The sequence below is a fragment of the Rhinatrema bivittatum genome, chromosome 2, assembly GCF_901001135.1.
Source record: "Rhinatrema bivittatum chromosome 2, aRhiBiv1.1, whole genome shotgun sequence".
NCBI lineage: Eukaryota > Metazoa > Chordata > Amphibia > Gymnophiona > Rhinatrematidae > Rhinatrema > Rhinatrema bivittatum.
This window is the reverse complement of record NC_042616.1, coordinates 373,365,211-373,383,118: the sequence shown is the minus strand read 5'-3', so window position 1 is coordinate 373,383,118 and position 17,908 is coordinate 373,365,211. Positions and strand designations below refer to the sequence as shown.

The following is a 17,908-nucleotide window of genomic DNA, read 5'->3' as shown; positions in this document are numbered from 1 at the left end:
TCTTGGAGGAAGAGTCGGCCGCCCAATTATGTAGCCAAAGCTGCCTCCTGGCTGCCACTGAGGATGACACTCCTTTGGCTGCCGTACGGACTAGGTCGGAGGCTGCATCAGTGAGGAATGAGAGAGCTGATTCCATGTCTTCTCCTGGGGTGTTGTTCCTAGCCTGTGATAAACAGGAACGCGTCACCACGGTGCAGCAGGTCGCAATTCGTAGGGACATGGCTGCCACCTCAAAGACTTGTTTCAGAATGGCGTCCATGCGCCGGTCATGTGTATCCTTGAGGGCTGCTCCCCCCTCCACCGGAATGGTGGTGCGCTTCACAATTGCGCTCACTATGGCGTCTACCTTGGGGCACACCAGCAGCTCCTTGGACGCCCGGTCCAGAGGGTACATGCCTGACAAGGCCCGACTCCCTTTGAATGAGGCCTCCGGCGCATTCCATTCCAGATCGATTAGCTGCTGTGCTGCTTGTAGGAGGGGAAAATGGTGAGCCGTTTGGCGCAGGCCCTCTAGCATGGGGTTCATTTTAGGTTCCCCTGGGGTGTCCAGGCCTGGAATAGCCAGTTCTGATAGGCATTGTGAGACCAGGCGTGGAAGATCCTCTTTCTGAAAGAAGCGTCTCATGGTCCGATATGGTTCTATCTCCGAGGGAAGTTCTCCCTCCTCGGGGGGCTCATGTTCCTCGGAGCAATCCGAATCCCCATAAGTGGGGCTGCCGGGTGGCGAGTGGCCGTGCCTAGGTCTCGAGGGTCCAGGGGCCGGATCACCCGGAACGGAAAGACCCATTCGAGGAGCAGACTGCATCTGGACAAAGGCGTGAATCCCCTTGAATAATTCCACCCAGGAAAGCGAAGCCGGATCTGGCATTAGGGGCACCAGGTCTCTCGGGTTCCCTGGCTGCTCGCCACAGCCTGCTAAGTCCGGAGTGTTCCCTGAGGAACCGCTGGGCTGGGACCGGTCCTGGCCTGGAACTCCCATGGCCTCCTCACATTGGGCACATAGTGAGTCTGCTTCCCCGCTCTGTGTGGCTCTGAGGTTGCAGGCTGAGTAGAGGCTTAGAGCTTTTATGCCTGATTCTGGAGGTGCCGGCTCTGCGGACGCATGGGCTCTCTTATGCTCCATTTCGTCTGTTATTTCCTCCCAACCGGAGTATGCGCCTTGTAATATGTGTCGCCTAATAATATGCGCTTATCAAGGTGCGCTTAACAGCATGCGCCTAGAAACGGGCGTCTTATGAACGTGCGTCTTATGAGCGTGTGCCTATGGACGGGCGTCTTAAAAACATGCGCCTATGGATGGGCGTCTTATGAACGTGCGCCTATGAACAGGCGTCTTATGAACGTGCGCCTACCAACAGGCGTCTATGAACGTGCGCCTACCAACAGGCATCTACGAACGGGCGCCTATAAACGGGCGCCTACTGACAGGCGCCTATAAACGGGCGCCTACTGACAGGCGTCTATGAACGGGCGCCTATAGGCCTGCGCCTATCGGCGTACGTCTATCCTAGCAGCGTACGCGTAGCAAGCATGCGCCTATCCGCGTGCACTCAGCAACGTGCGCCTATCCGCGTGCGCTCAGCAACGTGCGCCTATCCGGCGAAGGCGAGTAGGCAGGCAAAATGGCGACCTCCTTGGCGGGCTGCCATGTAGGCAGACCCCGCTAATCCTCACTTCCTCGGAGACCACAGTAAAGATGTACGCCTTACCTTGTCTTCGGCGCTTCCCGGCTGCGGGGGGAGAGGGTGAGTACCTTCACTGCCGCGCTCGAGGAAGTGCACCCGCTGCCTCTAGGCCGCGCCCGAACTCGTCTCGCTCGGGGGCCAAGTCCTCGCCGGGACCGAGGCTGCATCTATGCCACGCCCGAGCCCTTCTCACTCGGGGGCTAGGTCCCTGCCGCGAGTTGGCCACCGGACCGAGGCTCTTACCTCCGAGGGACCACAGAAGTCAGCTTGGGAAACTCAACTGGGGGAGGGACCGAATGGTATCACCGCAGGAGTGCGGGGCTCATCTTCAAGTAGGTTTCTTCTCTGAATTTAGTCATTAGAATTTGGAAACACGCTCAGCGAGCGTGAGATAGCTCCAAACTGCTTTGGAGACGGAAATTACTGAATTGCTGCACTTCCTGTGGGGGTATATGTACCCGTGCTGACGTCAGATCCGTCTCCAACTGCTAGCACGAGCACACTATACCCACTTGTTTTGAGTCCATCTGCTACACGCTAGGAAATGGAATTACCTTGCAAACTGTTCAAAATAACGCCACACTATATCATCATATACAGATAAGAGGCAACATATTACACCAATTCTTCAGGAACTTCATTGGCTGCCACTTTCTTGGTTTATTAAATACAAGACCACTATGATTACCCTGAAACTCTTGGAGAGTATTTTTTTACCATAGATTAGCACGCTGCTAAAGATCTATGTTCCATCAAGAAATCTGCTCTCTTCTCAAGCTAGGTTTCTTACAATACCGCCACCTATGGCAACATGCTTCTCTGACATCAGAGAATGGACATCTTCAATAGCAGGAATTACACTTTTGAATAGTGTGCCCAAACACCTGAGATCATATATGAAGAGTTTTAGAAAATCAATAAAAATATATCTAATTCCAGTTGGATTTGATCTTGAAGCATAACAGCATTCTTGTAAATCTTATGCTATACAAAACTAAAAGGTAGAAGGAAGCTACCTCGTATAGCCAAGAAACAAATTCTTTTATATGTTTTTAATTTCCTAATCTTGTTTTATATTGTAATATTTGTTTCAGATTTTTAATTACGTATATAATCATGTAAATTGCCATGAACGTTTGTATTTTGGAGTTTATAAAAGCCATTGTTGGGAAAAGAGGGGCTTAAGTAAGCATTGTAATAATTGTGAGCTCTTTTGCTGTAGCAAGGTTGATGCAGCCAAGTAGGTGAACCTACGAGGCCCCCGCCAAAAACTGGCAAACACACCCTTGTCTGGGACAAGCTGAAGCTTCGCTAAACCAGCCTTGTTCCCCCATAGATTGAGCCCTTGGGATCCAGGGGCCAGTAGGACTTAGGCGAGACTGAGGGCGAACCAAGAAATAGTCCAGAGACAGGCCAAAAGTCAAGGCAGACAGCAGACAAGGGTTAATCTAGGTTCGTAACAGAGGTCAGATCCAAGTGAGCAGGCAGAAAGGCTGGAAGCTTACAGAGCAAGGCCAAGGCAAAGCTGGATGAGGCGAGGCAAGGCAGGGCAGGCTGGAGAGACAAGGTAAGGCTGAACTGGGCAAGACAGGCTTCGATGAAGCTTGGTTGAAGCAAAGGCGAGGCAGGTTTGGACAAAGTAGGCAAGGACGAGGCATGGACGAGGCAAAGACGAGGCAAGCAGGTTTGGAGTAAGTAGGCAAGGACGAGGCATGGACGAGACAAAGACGAGGTAGGCGTGGACAAGGCAGGCATGGACGAAGCCAGGGCGAGGCAGGCTTGGACAAAGCCAGAACAGAGCTGGGACGAGGCAGGCAAGGACAAGACAATTGTGGAGGAGAGAAAGACAGGTGTGGACGAGGCAAGGCTGAAGTAATACACAAGGCAGGAGGACCTGATGCTGAGGCATTGGAGGGGGGCTTCATTGGGGCTTAAATACTCAGCCACGCTGATGTCATCACAAGCTTCAGACATGTTTTTCCCACCACAGTACTTATGAATATAGGCACGGCGCATGCATGCCTGATGAGTCGGCATGTGTGCAGCGGACTGAGAGCAGCAGCAGTGTCCATGCCATGAAGATATATCGGTGGCATCAGGCAGTGGTCAGAGTGAGTGCAGCCAATCACGGGGCCATCCCGCGTTCGGCCAAATGTTACAAGCATGTTGTATTTATGCTGGGTCTCTTGCAGTGATCTTTATACTGCCATATTTTAAGCCAACTGGGTGCATGTCACAGGTCAGGGACAGGCAATTCTGGTGGTCATCAAGTGTCACAAGCTGATATCCACACTGAACATTCATGAGATGCATTTTCATGCACCGCCTCCATTACATGCAAATGCATCTCGTGCATATTCAATGTGAATAATCTCAAAACCCAACTGGATTGTGGCACTCAAGGACCAGAGTTGCCTATCCCTCTCAAAAGTAACAATTTCAATCCCCAGAAGGAAAGAGGAAAAGTCTGTCCTGCTTTTCCAGAAGTGCAACACTTCTGTGAGCATCAGACTAGAAACTTAAAAACAGAAGCCAGTAATTCCCTTTATTATTATAAAATTGTGTCTTGGTAGATAAAGTTTGAGATTGCATGCATTTTTATTGACAGTCAGTGAACTCCCTCTCATTTGGTCAGCCTGTGGATCATACAGATGTAGTGTTAAAGAAAGGTAAACAGAGTAAAGGAATATAGCTTAAAAAAATAAATAATAAATTCTCAGAAAAAAATGTATACTTACAATATATGTTTTTCTGTGTTTTAGGCAAGTAAGGTGTTCTATCATACAGGGCAGAAAGTTAGAAACTCCACACAGCTTGCAAAAGTAAGTCAGGTGCTTTTTCCCCAGCTCACGATATTCCACCACATACTCTAAACCTACACAAACAAACAGCAAATATGTTATATTTTCAAACAATATTTTTTACTTGTCTTTCTATAACATTGTTAGTTTCGTAGCTAGTTTATGGTTATTATACAATACTCATAATCAAGATAAAAGTTTGAATCACAAAATTAAAAATCGGTCAACAAAATTTAAAAACCAATACAAAAAAATTAAAAGCCATATTAAGAAAAAAAGAAGATAAAGTATAAAAACATTACAATACCATGCACAAAAGATCTGTATAATCATAACTAAAATCCCAAAATGGTATTTATAAACCAGATTGTGATCAGATCAGAATTTAGGGATAGGCAACCTAGGAAACTCCCTAGGACACCTAATTTTAAAGGTGCTAAATACTAAGGCCAAAGATGATCCTGTTCCCACTTGCTTTATGGCTATGGCACTCTTTCCTATCCTCCCATCTCACACTCTCCAGTCTTGTCTATGGGTACCAAAGTCTTATATCGGTCCGTAATTGTAATAAACCAATTAGTTAAATTGGTATTACCAGAACCTCTGTTTCCTGCAGCAGATTTTTCAAGACTCAGTGGCAATAATGTGTCAAATTTGCATAATTCTGCTTAAAGATTCACATCTCTAAGCAAAAAGTCAATTGTTTATTTAAAACCTCACACATTTTTTAATATCTAAATACAAATACAAAATTTATCAAGTACAATAAGCAACTATATCGGTATTTATAAATTACAAACTTAATTTTGAAATGTCATTTTGCCTTGTATTGAAATACATTGCAACTATCATTTTCATATTTTCTTGAAAAAGTTCTTAATATCTGAGTATATGAGCTTATGTATGCCGAGAATGCCCTCAACGTTTGTCATGCTGTAAATTAAACAGAAAAACGTGTGCACATATTTATTTATTTTATTTAAGGCTTTTATATACCGAATTTCTTGATACAGATCAAATCAACACACATATGATAACAGATATAAAAAGGGATTAAATTAGCACAACTTTGAAACTTCAACAGTATGGGTAGTCATCAAGGTTTCTACAAATTGAAATTAATGCCTTCTCTGCCAGCTGTGGAACACCAGCAGTGCAGACTTCTGAAATATATCCAGGTCTTTGTAGTTGATGTATGGCTGGTCACATGTAAATAGCCACAAGAATATTTGCATAAAGATGAAATTTTTCTAAAAGAACATCAATCTTTGGTTTCATTTAAGAGATCTTCAACAGGGGCAGTAGATCTCCTTTTTGGTTGTCAAGGCCAAACTAAGCGAACTCCGCCCTCTGCCCACCTCATCCTCCTGTTCCACTGCCCCCCCCCCCCCCACCATGGTCTCCTCTTCCCCCTCCCACACACCCCTCTTTACCCATGTCTTTATTACTCTGATCCTTCCTTTTTCTTCCTCCCATGCTGATCACCAGCAGGAAGAAGAGGACAGCAGTGGTGCCTTAGGCTGCCTCATCATTCTCCTCTGCTGCCTGGTCTGATTATTTATTTAGAATTTTTATATACCGACATTCATAAAACATATCACATCGGTTTACATTTAACAGGGGACTAATGCATTAACTGAGAGTGAAGAAAATATAGTTACATTTAACAAGGGATATAGAGGAACTCGGGAGTGTATGAAAATAAAGGTCAGATGACGTAAGAGCGTTTATGTTAAGAGGAAGAGAAGAGTAACTATATTACGGTAGCTTGTACATTTTGGGGGGAGAGGAGGAGTTCAGGGGGGGGGGGGGGGATGTGGCCAGGAGGAGGGCTAGAACCACACAGCTGTAGAGTCCTGTACAGTCCAAAGCAGCAGTTAGGCCTAGAGCTGCAGAGGTGGAAGATGCGCCTGATGCAACACTGCTTTCCTCCTCCTCCTGCCACATAGCTGCTGCTTGCCTGAGATTTTGATCAGGTCATGGCCGCTATGGCCCACCCCATTCTGGTGCCTATGTTTGACAAATCAAACATTCTGACTGCTTTCTTTTTCCTTATTTCATCCCATCCCTCTCCTCCTATTCCCTTCAGGACAGGAGGAGATAACAGGAAGCAGAGTGCTTCCTGCCTCAGTTTCACTTCCTTCCCATTTCTTTCCTTGCAGGCTGCTTTGTGGAGGAAGGGTTGGAGCAGGAAGAAAATAGCTGAGAATGGAATGCAGCTTTCTTTGGAAGATTGAATAAAGAGATGGGGGTACTTTAGGTTTGCTGCTTGAGTGGCAGGTTGTAAATTATAAAGCAACAAGCTAATTATGCAGTTTCTCCCTTGGCAGCAAAGCCTAGGGGCACTGGGTATTATATAACTTTAAAGAAGCAATACTAACATACCTTTTTTTGATACATCAATCAAAATTTATCAACAAAATCATGAAGCTCCTCCTTTGAATACTAAGGAGAAAATGTTTAAAGTTTAGAAAGCTCATATCCCTGAATTCCCACCATTAAATATGGATGCTGCTATACTAATCTATATTGGAACTTCATGAAAAAAAATCACACATATAAGAAAATTATTCCTTACCTGCTAATTTTCATTCCTGTAGTACCATGGATCATTCCAAACGGTGGGTTATGTCCCCCGTCCACTAGATAGAGTCAGAACAAAAACTTCCAGGGGAGGACCTATATAGCCACTCCTCCCCTGCCTCAATTCTCAGTAACTGGACTAGCAAAGCCAAGAAGAGAAGAGACAGAACCAGAACCAGAACCAAATCGTATTAACAGCTGTCAACCGACAGCAACCAAACTTGTAATTAAAACTCTTAACTGTGAACTTGCGAACAGCACCGCGGTATAGACTAGGCTCGCAGTAACAAAAAGCACAGAGAGAAAAATTGCTAAGACAGGTAAGCAGGGATGTCCCACAAAGTAACCCCCAAAATGAGGGAGAGTGTCTGGAATGATCCATGGTACTACAGGAACGAAAATTAGCAGATAAGGAATAATTTTCTTTTCCCTGTACGTATCAGGATCATGCCAGACGGTGGGATGTACCAAAGCTTCCCCATCATGGGTGGGCCGCGGACAGCCCTGCCCGTATGACCCTGTCTCCGAGCTGACCGCCAGACGGCGCGCAGACGTCCAGGCGATAATGTCTCAGGAAAGTGTGGAGCGACTTCCATGTGGCCGCCCTACAGATTTCCTGAGAGGAGACTGAAGTACTTTCCGCCCAAGACGTTGCCTGGTCGCGAAGGGAATGTGCCTTAACCACTAAGGGTGGAGACTTACCCGCTCAATGTACACCGCCATAATCGCTCCCTTCAACCAGCGCGCAACGGATTGCTTGGACGCCATGCTACCCTTCCTGGGCCCCGACCAAAGGACAAACAAATGATCAGAGAGCCGGAAATCATTAGTGACCTCCAGATAGTGCATCAAAGAACGTCGTACATCTAAACCTGCGCAGGTCACTCGACTCAGAGGAGGAAAAGGATGGGAGCTCCACCGATTTGTTGAGATGGAAAGCAGAGACCACCTTAGGAAGGAACGATGGCACCGTACGCAGAGACACTCCACCCGGCGTGAACCGAAGATATGGCTCACGACAGGATAGGGTCTGCAGCTCGGAAATCCGTCGTGCCGAGCTGATCGCAACCAGAAAAATGGTTTTGAGGGTGACATCCTTGATGGTGGCTGTACTCAGAGACTCGAAAGGTGGACCGCAGAGAGCACAAAGTACCAGATTCAGATTCCATGATGGACAAGGCGGTCGAATCGGAGGCTTCAAGTGTCTCACTCCCTTGAGAAAACGTAGGACATCCGGATACGAGGCCAGGAATTCCCTGTCGTCACTACAGAGAAAAATCCCCAAGGCCACCACCTGAACTTGGAGAGAATTATAGGCAAGTCCCAAATCCAGGCCGGCCTGAAGAAAGGAGAGAACGTGCGCAACCGAGGCCTGCGTTGGCAGAATCGCATTCGAGCCGCACCACTCGTCAAAAACCTTCCATATCCTGACATAGGTGACAGAAGTAGACATCTTCCGAGCTTTCAGGAGCGTCGAGATGACGGATTCCGGATACCCGCGCCGCCTTAGCTGGCGCCTCTCAAAAGTCAAGCCGCAAGACAGAAGTGATCTGCCTCCTTGAAAAATATTGGTCCCTAGCAAAGGAGACGTGGAAGATGACTGAGACGAAGAGGGCCCTCCACTGCCAGGTTGAGGAGATCTGCGAACCACGGTCGTCAAGGCCACTCCGGCACCACCAGGATCACCGGTCCGTGATGCGCCTCTATCCGTCGAATGACCTTGCCCACTAGTGGCCACGGAGGAAAGACATACAGGAGACACCGAAGTGGCCAGGGCAGAACCAGCGCGTCGACCCCTTCTGCGCCGCGCTCTCGCCTGCGACTGAAGAAACGGACAGCCTTTGTATTTCCCGCGGTTGCCATTAGATCCACGTGAGGTGTCCCCCAGCACTCTACTATCATCCGCATTGCGTCTTCCGAGAGTTCCCACTCTCCGGGATCCAGATGCTGTCGGCTGAGGAAGTCCGCCTGCCCGTTGACCACGCCCGCTATGTGTGAAGCCGCTAGTCGCTGTAAGTGGAGCTCCGCCCACTCCATCAGCTTGTCTGTCTCCAACGAAACGAGATGACTTCTCGTGCCTCCCTGGCGATTGATGTACGCCACCGTGGTCGCATTGTCCGAGAGGACCCTGACCGCTCGACGGTGTACCATTGGGAAGAAACCCATTAATGCTAGTTGGACTGCCCTGGTCTCCAACCGGTTGATGGGCCACGTCGACTGCTCCTTCGTCCACTGGCCTTGAATTGAACTGTCCCGACAGACCGCTCCCCAGCTGGCGAGACTGGCATCGGGTCCTCCAGAGATACTCCCTGAGACAAGCGCTGGGGGTCCAGCCACCAGTGGAGGCTGAGCAAGGCTACCCTTGGAATGGGCAGGATCACCTGGAAATCTCTCGACACTGGCTTCACCGAATAAGCAGGGACCTCTGGAAAGGGCGCAGATGAGCAAAGGCCCACGGGACCAGATCGATGGTCGACGCCATGGTCCCTAGTACCTGTAGGTAGTCCCACGCTGTTGGGGCGTCGAGTGCCATGAACCTTTGGATCTGATCGCGAAGGGCCTGTGCTCTCTCAGGGTGAAGGAACACTTTGGCCCGCCTTGTATCGAAGTGGGCCCCCAGGAAGTCCAGCGATTGGGATGGCGCCAGCTTGCTCTTCGTGAAGTTGATGATCCATCCCAGCGACTGGAGGAGCTGAACCACTCTGTCTACTGCCCGGTGACCCTGTGCCCGCGATTTTGCCCGAATGAGCCAATCGTCCAGGTAAGGGTGTACTAGAATACCTTCCCTGCCTAACGCCCCCGCCACTACCACCATGATCTTGGTAAAGACCCGCGGGGCCGTGGCCAGGCCAAAAGGAAGAGCGCAAAACTGGAAGTGCTGACCCAAGATCTTGAAACGCAGGTAGCGCTGATGGTTGTGATGGATCGGGATGTGCAGATACGCTTCTGTGAGATCCAATGAAGCTAAGAATTCCCCCGGATGCACCGCAGCCAACACCGAACGGTGCGTCTCCATGCAAAACCGAGGTACTCTGAGTGACCTGTTGACCGCCTTGAGATCCAGTATAGGTCGAAAAGTGCCCTCCTTCTTGGGAACCACGAAGTAAACAGAATAATGACCTCGACCCAGTTCGGAGGCCGCAACCGGCACTATCGCACCCAGCTGTAGGAGGCGATCGAGGGTCTGCCGAATGGCTCTTTGCTTGAGTAGGGACCCGCAAGGGGAAAACAGAAACCAGTCTCGAGGCGCGTGTACAAAATCCAAGGCGTAGCCGTGTTTTAAAATACCCAGCACCCATTGATCCGACGTGATTTGGACCCACTCTTCGTAGAAGAGAGCAAGGCGACCCCCCCAGGCGAGGAATCGACTCGCGGGTCCGTCTGGCATCATTGTGAAGCTTTTGCGGAGGAACCCAATCCTTGTGCTTCCTTACCGTGGCGGCGTCCAAGAAAGGACCAGTTCCAGGTGTGTGACCGAGAAGATGGCGCCTGGGGTGTCTGCTGTCTCGTGGGACGCGCCCTCCATTGATTTCGGTACCGGTTTCTGGAGGAATTAAAAGATCTCGAAGACCGTGGCCGGTCTTCTGGCAGCTTATGTACCGCATTTTCGTTAAGGGACTTGATGATATGGTCCAAATCCTCTCTGAAAAGATACTTACCCTTAAAGGGAAGGGAGCCTAGGCGTGTCTTGGATGAAGCATCGGCCGACCAGTTGGCAGCCACAATAACCGACGAGCTGACACCGCCGCCACCATGGACTGGGCTAGGACCCGTAACAGATCATGCAGAGTGTCAGCCCCATAGGCGACCATGGCTTCCAGTCTGTCCGCCTGAAGAGCCTCCGCGTCCGGCAAGGCTTGTGATGTGAGGAGCTGTTGGACCCAACGAAGACCCACACGCTGTGCCAGGGAACTGCAGATAGCAGCCCTCATCCCCAACGCTGAGACCTCGAAGATCCGCTTGAGGTACACCTCCAGCTTCTGATCCTGAACATCCTTCAACGCCGTCCCACCCGTAACAGGGATGGTGGTATGCTTCGTAACAGCGGACACCGCAGAATCAACCGCAGGAACCTTGAGAATCTCCAGGAAGTCAGCTGGGAGAGGGTACAACTTATCCATGGCTCTCCCGACCCGAAGGTTGGACTCTGGAGTATCCAACTCCCTTGTGATCAACTGCAAGATGGTATGATGAGTGGGAAAAGCTTTAGCCAGGGGTCGCAGGCCCGCTAGAAGAGGGTCCCCCTTCTTGATCTTCGGGTCAGGTGCCACCGGATCCGGAGGGGGGGGTCGATGTCCATTTCCTGCAGGAAGTGGGGAATGAGGTCATCCAACTCCGCCACCTGGAAGATGCTGAGGACCCTCGGGTCGTCGCCCTCCACCTGAGCTGCCAGGGTGGGATTGTCCGCATCTGGATCCTGAGGCGTGTCCCCCTCAGAGTGGACCTGCAGCGGCGTCGGGGTCGCGGGGGGAACACGAGTGGGAGCAGGTCCCCCTCCGGGCAGCAGAGATCGAACCAGGGGAAGGTCTCCCCCCAGGCGGGGGCCGGGCAGGCCAGCTTGGGGGGAGGGGGTCTCCAGGCCCCGAAGCCCGAGTCCCTGCTTTGCAAGAAGGCCCTATGCATTAACATGACGAATTCGGGTGAGAATGCTGGGACTCCCGAGGGGGTACCCCCCGAGGGCTCCTCCCCCTGTCTGCCAGGTTCCGCCGCGTTCAAATGCCTCAAACCGTGTGGAGAAGTCGAAATCGGAGTGTCCGTGTCCTCTTCTGAGAGACCGGCATCCGAATCTGGAAACAAAATGTCCGCCGTTCCCGCGCTTAGAGGGAACGGGGCCTGGCGCTTCCTCCCGGCGCGGTCCGACTCCCGTCCGGCCTGCCCTAAAGGTGAGCTGCACTCCCCCTCAGGGAAGCTAGAACAATGCCCCTCCGCGGGCTGCTGACCTCCGTGTCAGCCGCCTGAGCCAGGTGGCGATCTCTGCATCGCGGCAGGGGAGGGGCGGGCGCGGCAAAAAACTTCGGCGCCGGAGCACACAGGCAGACAGCCCCCGGTCCCCCCACCGACCCGAAGAGACCGTCGGGGAATGTACCTTCCCGACGGTCTGCAGCCCCAGGGAATGGGTCTTCGCGGGGCCGCAGGCCGGGACTCCGCTCACTCCCCGAAGGGGAGGAGGGGAACGCTCCGGGGCTAGGGGGAGAGGTCGGCCCCACCGACTTGCACCCCACACAATCCTGTCCCTACCGGCGGCTGAAAACAAAAACAACAAGACTTACCACGTACAACACAGCAGGGAAGAGGAGGAGAGAGAGAGAGAGAGAGAAAGAAAACGACAGGAAAAGAACAGCCTGTCAGTAAGCACCTGGCCAAGAGTCAGTGTCCCTAGCTCAACGTGTTTGAGAGCCGTTCCCCTGTCTGAAGGGTCCACAGAACCTGGCTCTCCCTCTAAATCAGGGGTGGGCAATTAATTTTCCCATGGGGCTGCATGAGAAATTGGGATGGTTTTAGAGGGCCGGACTAATATAATTAACTCAGTTCTCAATAGCCCTACTTATGAAAAGACAGCAGTTTACCACCAATGCATGTCCTCTGAGAAAACACAACAAATAAGACCGATACAAACGCTTACATGCTAGCAAAATATCTCATCTCGGTAACAGACACAGAACCAACCTAACATACTCCCAGGATCTGTAGTAATGCACATAAACTAATCCACACACAGTTACACCTGTATTATGGAATACAAAACAGGAGCAACCCTATCTATGAAAAGACAACACCACAAATATTAAATCAGGTCCTAAAAACCAATACACCTCTTATTATGAAAACAGAATAGCAAGCAGCTATAGATCCCCACACAGAAATAATTGTAAAACTATACTAATAAGCAGAATAAATGTTTCAAAACAGCTATGAACAGAATAACATCCAACAATTAAAAACTATTAAACATTCTCCAAACACCAATAAAATATTTCAAAAAAGCAGACATCACACAATTAAAATGGCAGTCAAGAAAAATAAACTTAAAGCCATCTTTACTTACCCCCTCCAGCAGCTCTCTTACTCCTCTTCCATGCAGGCTGTAGTACACACCAGAAGCAGCAGTAGAAGCTAAGCTCTATACTTATGGTCCTCTTCCTTAGTGCCCATGTCTCTCAAACACACACCATACCAGTCATGCCCCCATGACCAGTTTCTGTCTCTCACACACCAATCATCTCCCAAACAGTCTTTGGCACACACACCAGTCACCTTCCTGAACAGTTTCTCTCATGCCATATACACACACACACAGGCTTCCCACTCCCGTGTTCTTCTTACATATATGGGCTTCTCACTCTCATAATCACTTTCTCTGTCTCTCTCTCTCTCTCACACACACACACACACACACACACACACACACACACACACTCACTCACCAGTCTCTCACTCCCATGCTTGTTCTCTCCACATGCACAGGCTTCTCATTCCCATAATCACTTTCTTTCTCTCTCTCACACACACACACACTCACCAGTCTCTCACTCCCATGTTCTCTTTCAGATATACAGGCTTCTCCCTCCCATGATGTGTCACACACACACAGGTTTCTCACTCCCATGCTCACTCTTCACATGCACAGGCTTCTCATTCCCATAATCACTTTATTTCTCTCTCTCTCACACACACACACACACCAGTCACCTGATCTCACTCATGCATACACACACACACAGGCTTCCCACTCCCAAGTTCTCTTTCAGATATACAGGCTTCTCCCTCCCATGCTGTCTCACACACACCCAGGTTTCTCACTCTCATGCTCACTCTCTTCACATGCACAGGCTTCTCATTCCCATAATCACTTTCTCTCTGTTACACACACACCAGTCTCTCTCTCATTTCCATGCTCGCTCTCCACTGCACAGGCTTCTCATTCTCTGAATCACATTCTCTCTCTCACATTCACACACACCAGTCTCTTTCTCTCATACACACAGTCACCTTACCAACCAGTCTCTCGCTCTCATGCATGCACACACACACACACAGGCTTCCCACTCCCATGCTCTCTCACACACACCCAGGTTTCTCACTCTCATGCTCACTCTCTTCACATGCACAGGCTTCTCATTCCCATAATCACTTTCTCTCTGTTACACACACACCAGTCTCTCTCATTTCCATGCTCACTCTCCACGTGCACAGGCTTCTCATTCCCTGAATCACATTCTCTCACATTCACACACACCAGTCTTTTTCTCTCACACACACCGTCACCTTACCAAGCAGTCTCTCTCTCTCATGCATGCACACTCACCAGGTTTCTCACTCCCACAACACCAGGCTTCTTACGCTCATGCTTTCCCACATACCCAGACTTCTCACTTCCATGCTTTTTCTCTCTCACACACACACACATCAGTCACCTCCCTGACTAATGTCTCACACTCTCACATACACATCAGTCATCTCCCTGAGCAATCACTTTCATTGTCTCTCACATACACACACACATCAGCTCTCTGACCAGTCACTCACACACAGGCTGGCTGCTTCTCTCTCTCTCTTACTCACTTCCTCTCCCCCCCACCGGAGCACAAATGGGAGCTGCAGCAGCCCCCGAAGGCCAAGAAAGAAGAATCCCATCGGCCGCGGGAGGCTCATGCTGCTGACTCCTTTCTCGATTACTGGCTGCTTCAATTGCTCGGGGACCGACGCTGCAGCCGACGCGGCACGGCTCTTTCTCCTTCCCGCGCACCGCTCCGTGTATCACTTCCTGTTCCGGGTCACGGGAGGGGGGGTGCAGGCGCGGGAAGAAGAAAAGGCCAGCCGCGGGTACCACAGCTTCTAACACTGCTGCCATTCCCACTGGGCTTGAACGTGCTGACAGCCCAGCGGCAACGGCAGCGGGAGAGACCGGGAGCGCGCGCCGCGGACCGGCAAAAAACTACCGCGGACCGGTGGTTGGGGACCCCTGAAAAAGACCACGAAAGGCGGAACTGGTAGGTAGGTAGGAAAGAAACTCGAGCGAAGACACGCTGCCCGATTGGCCGGTGCTGGGCAAGGCTTGCCCGATTGGCCCAGCACCGGCCAATCGGGCAGTGTGTCTTCGCTCGAGTCACTCCCTCCGCCCCCACCGAACGCTGTAAAAAAAACAGTTCATTCTCCGCTCCCTCGCTCCCCGATTGGCCGGCCAATCGGGGAGCGAGGGAGTGGAGAATGAGGCACGCTGCCTTCCCTTGCAGAGGGAAGGCAGCGTGCCTCATTCTCCGTCTGCTCTCAGCAGTGGACGGGCCGGTCACAGACCGTAGGCGGGCCGGATTCAGCCCACGGGCCGCCCCTTGCCCAGGTCTGCTCTAAATTAATCTCCCTATTAGAGTAAATCACTTTTTTTTTTTTTTTTTTTTTAACTTGATCCCTCAGAAAAGTAGGCTTAATCTAAAGCGCTGGGGACCACCGTGTCCCCCGCTCACATCTGCTGGAGTCAGAACTATACTGAGAATTGAGGCAGGGGAGGAGTGGCTATATAGGTCCTCCCCTGGAAGTTTTTGTTCTGACTCCATCTGCTGGACGGGGGACATAACCCACCGCCTGGAATGATCCTGGTACTTACAGGGAACAAGCAAACTTCCAAATGGTCTAATATAAAGAATAAAATAAATAAAAACAATAAAAGGAAACAACACATAGAAATAAAGACTTAACAAGCAAGAGATTCCCTAAAAACAGAGGACCCAATATTTTAAAGGTACATTAGGCAAAGCGCACAATTTAACCTCTTCTTGGTGTGCACATTTTTTATACACAAACTTTACTGTGAATGCAGCTATGAGTTTTGCTAACAATGCACATCCAGATTAGAGCCCTCTCATGCAAATCTCATGCTAATGATGACATTAGCAATTACCCCCCAATACTGAGAGGTGAGCGAAAGTCATGTTTTCTTAGCGCTGGAAACTGTTTGTCAGAGGCAGAGTAAAATTTCCAGGGCTAATGTTAATCTATGGGCAGAAGCTGGAGTTTCAATGCTGGGACCAGCAATAGGCATTTTATGTGCAGCAATAGTCATGTTTTCCATGCATAAAATATGATTTATGTACACAAAAAAATTTTTTGCACATAAAATTCTTTCATGACAATTAAAGAAAAAAATTAAACTTATATGGTAAGTTTCTTTCCTTTTACATCAGTCCAAAACGATTGGGTTTGTCCCTACTCCAGCCAATGAAGGCAGAGTTTGTTGTTTTTTTTTTTGTTTTTTTTTTAATATATCACCTGTACTATTTATTATATGAACAGAAGCTGAAAAGCTAGTATTCGTCTGACAAAGCTAATAAAAACGTTCATGCAATCTATTTAAAAACTATTAAATGTGATAACTGTAATTTATTTTATTTATTTAAAAACTTTTTTATACCGGTATTAGTGGGTACATCATACCGGTTCACATACGAATCAAAGGTGGAAAATACATAAAACAGGGACAAGAGGTGGGACCAGAAAGAAGAGAGGAGGCCGAAAGAAAGCCCACAGAGCAATTAATAATGTATAAATAACAGGAATTGATTAAGAAGCCCTCTCAAACCTTTTGTTTGTTTATTTATTTTATTCAGATGGATTTCTGGATTGGTGTAGCAGAAATAAAGGAAAGAATATGATTAGGTAAGTTTAAATTTTTCTTCCTTGTCTTTCTGCTACACCAGTCCAGAATGACTGGGATGTACCAAAGTCCAACAATTCTGGGTAGGAGGCTGTAAAGTGTTTGCTCCATAACCCATATGTTTCTTTGGCAGATACAATCAACTTAAAAGTATTTAATGAATGCATGCAATGACTCTCAAGAAATCAGTAAATAGGAAACACTGAGCTCAGATAAAGAGGGTAACATCACAAATCTAGGGACTAAAACTGACAGAATCCCCGAAAACGCAGCCACCCAGGACCACCACAGAAATACAAACCAGCAGCCAAGGGTAGGAAGGAGGATTAACCTCTGTTCACTAGAGAAAAGGAAATTATCAGGTAAGTAGTTAATTTCTCAGCATTCACACAGGTTAATCCATGACCAGTGGGATGTACCACAGCTACTCCCAAACAGGGCGGAAGGCTGCCCGTGGTCCAACCAACATCGCAAGCACAGAGACTGCGTCCTCCCGTGCCTGCCCATCCCGGGAAAAAGTTTGTAAGGAAGAGCACGTAACAGCTTGGCAAATCTCGACAGAAGACAACACTCGAAGCTCGGCCCATGACACTGCATGAGCCCTAACCTGTTTAGGTAATGCCTACCCAGCATCCACATATGCAGCCATGATAACCTCCTTAACCCAAAAGGATAACGTAGCTGCGAGGCCGACTCACCCTGTTTAACTCCACTGTGGACAACAAACAGGTGGTCAGGGAAATAGATTGGTTCAAATGAAAATCCGAGACCACTTTTAGCAAACAAAAAAAAAAAGTACAGAACAGTCCAAAGCTGGACCGCCCTCGGAGTCATCTGCAGGAATGGTTCCCGGCAAGAAAGAGCCCGCACAGAAAAATCACTGAGAGAAAAACCGTCTTGAAGAAATTAACCTCAAGGAGAGGCTACACAGTGATAGATAATGTTGAGATTACTTACCTGATAATCTCCTTTTCCTTAGTGTAGACAGATGGACTCAGAACGAATGGGATAGTATCCGCGTGCTAGCAGTTGGAGACGGATCTGACGTCAGCACGGGGGTATATGTATCCCCACAGGAAGCGTAGCAACTCAGTAATCTTCCTTGCAAAAGCTGTTATGGAAATGTGTACTGACGCTCAGTGAAAAGTGAAAACAGGATTCCTCTGACCGATTGATAGGAGCTGGAGACT

General features: G+C 49.1%; 1 protein-coding gene across 4 annotated transcripts in view; it reads right to left on the bottom strand.

Moving 5' to 3' along the window:
• Nucleotides 1-17,908, bottom strand: part of LOC115084728 (serine-rich adhesin for platelets-like) — an 859,145-nt gene that overhangs the window by 558,788 nt on the left and 282,449 nt on the right. For all 4 annotated transcript variants that reach the window (XM_029589967.1, XM_029589968.1, XM_029589969.1 and 1 more), the window contains exon 6: nt 4,424-4,560. In XM_029589967.1, coding sequence (XP_029445827.1) covers nt 4,424-4,560 — 137 coding nt within the window. The remainder of the gene's footprint in view (nt 1-4,423; nt 4,561-17,908) is intronic.